Raw genomic sequence first — 1,838 nt, forward strand, 5'->3', positions numbered from 1 at the left:
CCGTCCCCCCCCCCCCCGCGGTGCCCCACGGACTCTCACCTGTCCCCATAGAGGAGGGGCTTGCTCAGACACTGGGTGCAGGCTTCGTGGAACCACTGGGCACACCGGCAGCACTGCAACATCTTCAGGTTCCACCTGGGCACCGGGAGGAAGAGAGGTGGCTGGACCCTTGCTCGGCTTCTCCCCCCCGCCCCCCCCAGCACTTGCGTGCCCCACCCTTGCCCCCTGCTTGCAATGGGGTGGGGGGCATGCCAGGCACCGAACTCAGCAGGACTCCTGAGCAGCAGCGGGGATGCCGTAAGGGCCAGCGCTGTCTCTGGGCCTGAGTTCGGCCCATGTGTGACCCTCCTCCCCCCCGCGACTCACTCGCCGGGGCCTCCGCAGTAGCAGTAGCACTGCTGCCGGTTGGTGAGGTGCTCGGCGTCCCACTCCAGGGCCCTGAGCTGGTAGGGCAGCACCAGCTTCATGCCCAGCATGGCTTTGGCGTAGGGGCCCTTCTTGAGGGCGCCTCCCCTCTGTGGAGAGAGAGAGAGAGACCGGACTCAGGCCGGCAGCTGCAGAGGGAGAAGGCGGTTCCACGGGGGGGGGGAACCGGGAGGGGTCCTTGCCGCATCCTGCCAGCTCAGCAGTGGGATGCCAGAAATGAACGCAGGCTCTCACCGGTGGCCTGGCTGCCACTCAGTGCCCGGTTGGCTAAGCAGGCTTTGCCTGGGCAACAGAGGAGAATAACGGAGCGCGCACCCACATACACACACGCTTCCCACGGCAACATCTGCGGACCTCTGGGAGACCCCTCCCACCAAAGCCCTCTGTGTTACGAGCCATCCTGTTGACAGTGGATCTTAGTGTCCGGAGACCGGTTCCCCCTGCCACGGGGGCAAGGCCCAGATGTTTGCCCGGCCCCAACGGGTGGGGAGGGGGTGCCTACCTTGGTGGCCACAGCGAAGACACACTGCCTGCACATCCAGGGGCCGTCCCCGAGGACCTTGGGAAGGGGGAAGGCTTGCGTGGGGGGCGGGGGGGGGGGGGGGGGGGGAGAGGAGAATCAAGAACCTCCAGCTACAGGTGGGAGGCAGGGGTGCCAGCCTCCAGGTGGGGCCTGGGGATCCAGGCTTACGGGGTGTGTGTGTGTCAGTGTTCCCTCTCAGCTGAGCTAGTGTGAGCCAGCTCACAGGGGCGTTTTTTAGCCTCCGGCTCACACCTTTTTGTCTCCGCTCCGGAAGGGACGGGGCTCCAGAGCAAACGGATGCAGCAGCAGCCAAATCGCTCACAGCTGACAACTTTCAGGCCAGCAGTAGCTCACAAAGCAGGATTTTTGCTCACAAGACTGCACAGCTTAGAGGGAGCATTGCAGGGGGTCAGTTTCCCTGGGGGAGAAATGGGTGCTTTGGAAGCACCCTTGGGCCCCCACCGAGGTCCCTGCCCCCCTAAAAAAAATCCCCAGGAGTTTCCCCGCCTGGAGCTGGCCACTGGTGGTGGTGGTGGTGGTGGTGGGTGGCCGTGGGGAGTGTGGCACTCACCGTGGCTGCACTTCTCGCACCTCACCAGCCGGTTCTCCTCGGGGCTCAGGTCCTCCAGGTGGCAGACGCAGCAAGTGTGCTCCTCCCCGGGCACGGCGGCTGGGTTGATGTCCTTCCAGAGGACCAGGAACTGGGAGTCATCCTCGAACTGCACCAGGCACACCTGCCGTAGGGGGTCCACCTTCTTGATGGTGCCCAGGTAGAGGAGGCCGTCGGTCCAGCGCGCCAGGACATCTTGGCCCTCCCAGAACCGGGGCCAGCCGGGGAGGGCGCTGGGGCCCGGCGGGGGGGCTCCCGAGGAGGAGGGGGCGGCCGGCC

At 65.9% G+C, this 1,838-nt stretch overlaps 1 protein-coding gene across 1 annotated transcript in view; it reads right to left on the bottom strand.

Moving 5' to 3' along the window:
* The window catches only part of PHF1 (PHD finger protein 1), an 11,615-nt gene that overhangs the window by 6,461 nt on the left and 3,316 nt on the right, over positions 1-1,838 (bottom strand). Inside the window, exons 2-5 of the mRNA XM_015417428.1 lie at positions 1,471-1,811; positions 929-985; positions 367-515; positions 40-135 (exon numbers count right to left, since the gene is read on the bottom strand). Coding sequence (XP_015272914.1) covers positions 40-135; positions 367-515; positions 929-985; positions 1,471-1,811 — 643 coding nt within the window. The remainder of the gene's footprint in view (positions 1-39; positions 136-366; positions 516-928; positions 986-1,470; positions 1,812-1,838) is intronic.

Source organism: Gekko japonicus, unplaced genomic scaffold (genome assembly GCF_001447785.1).
Source record: "Gekko japonicus isolate JY-2015 unplaced genomic scaffold, Gekko_japonicus_V1.1 scaffold2685, whole genome shotgun sequence".
NCBI classification, from domain to species: Eukaryota; Metazoa; Chordata; class Lepidosauria; order Squamata; family Gekkonidae; genus Gekko; species Gekko japonicus.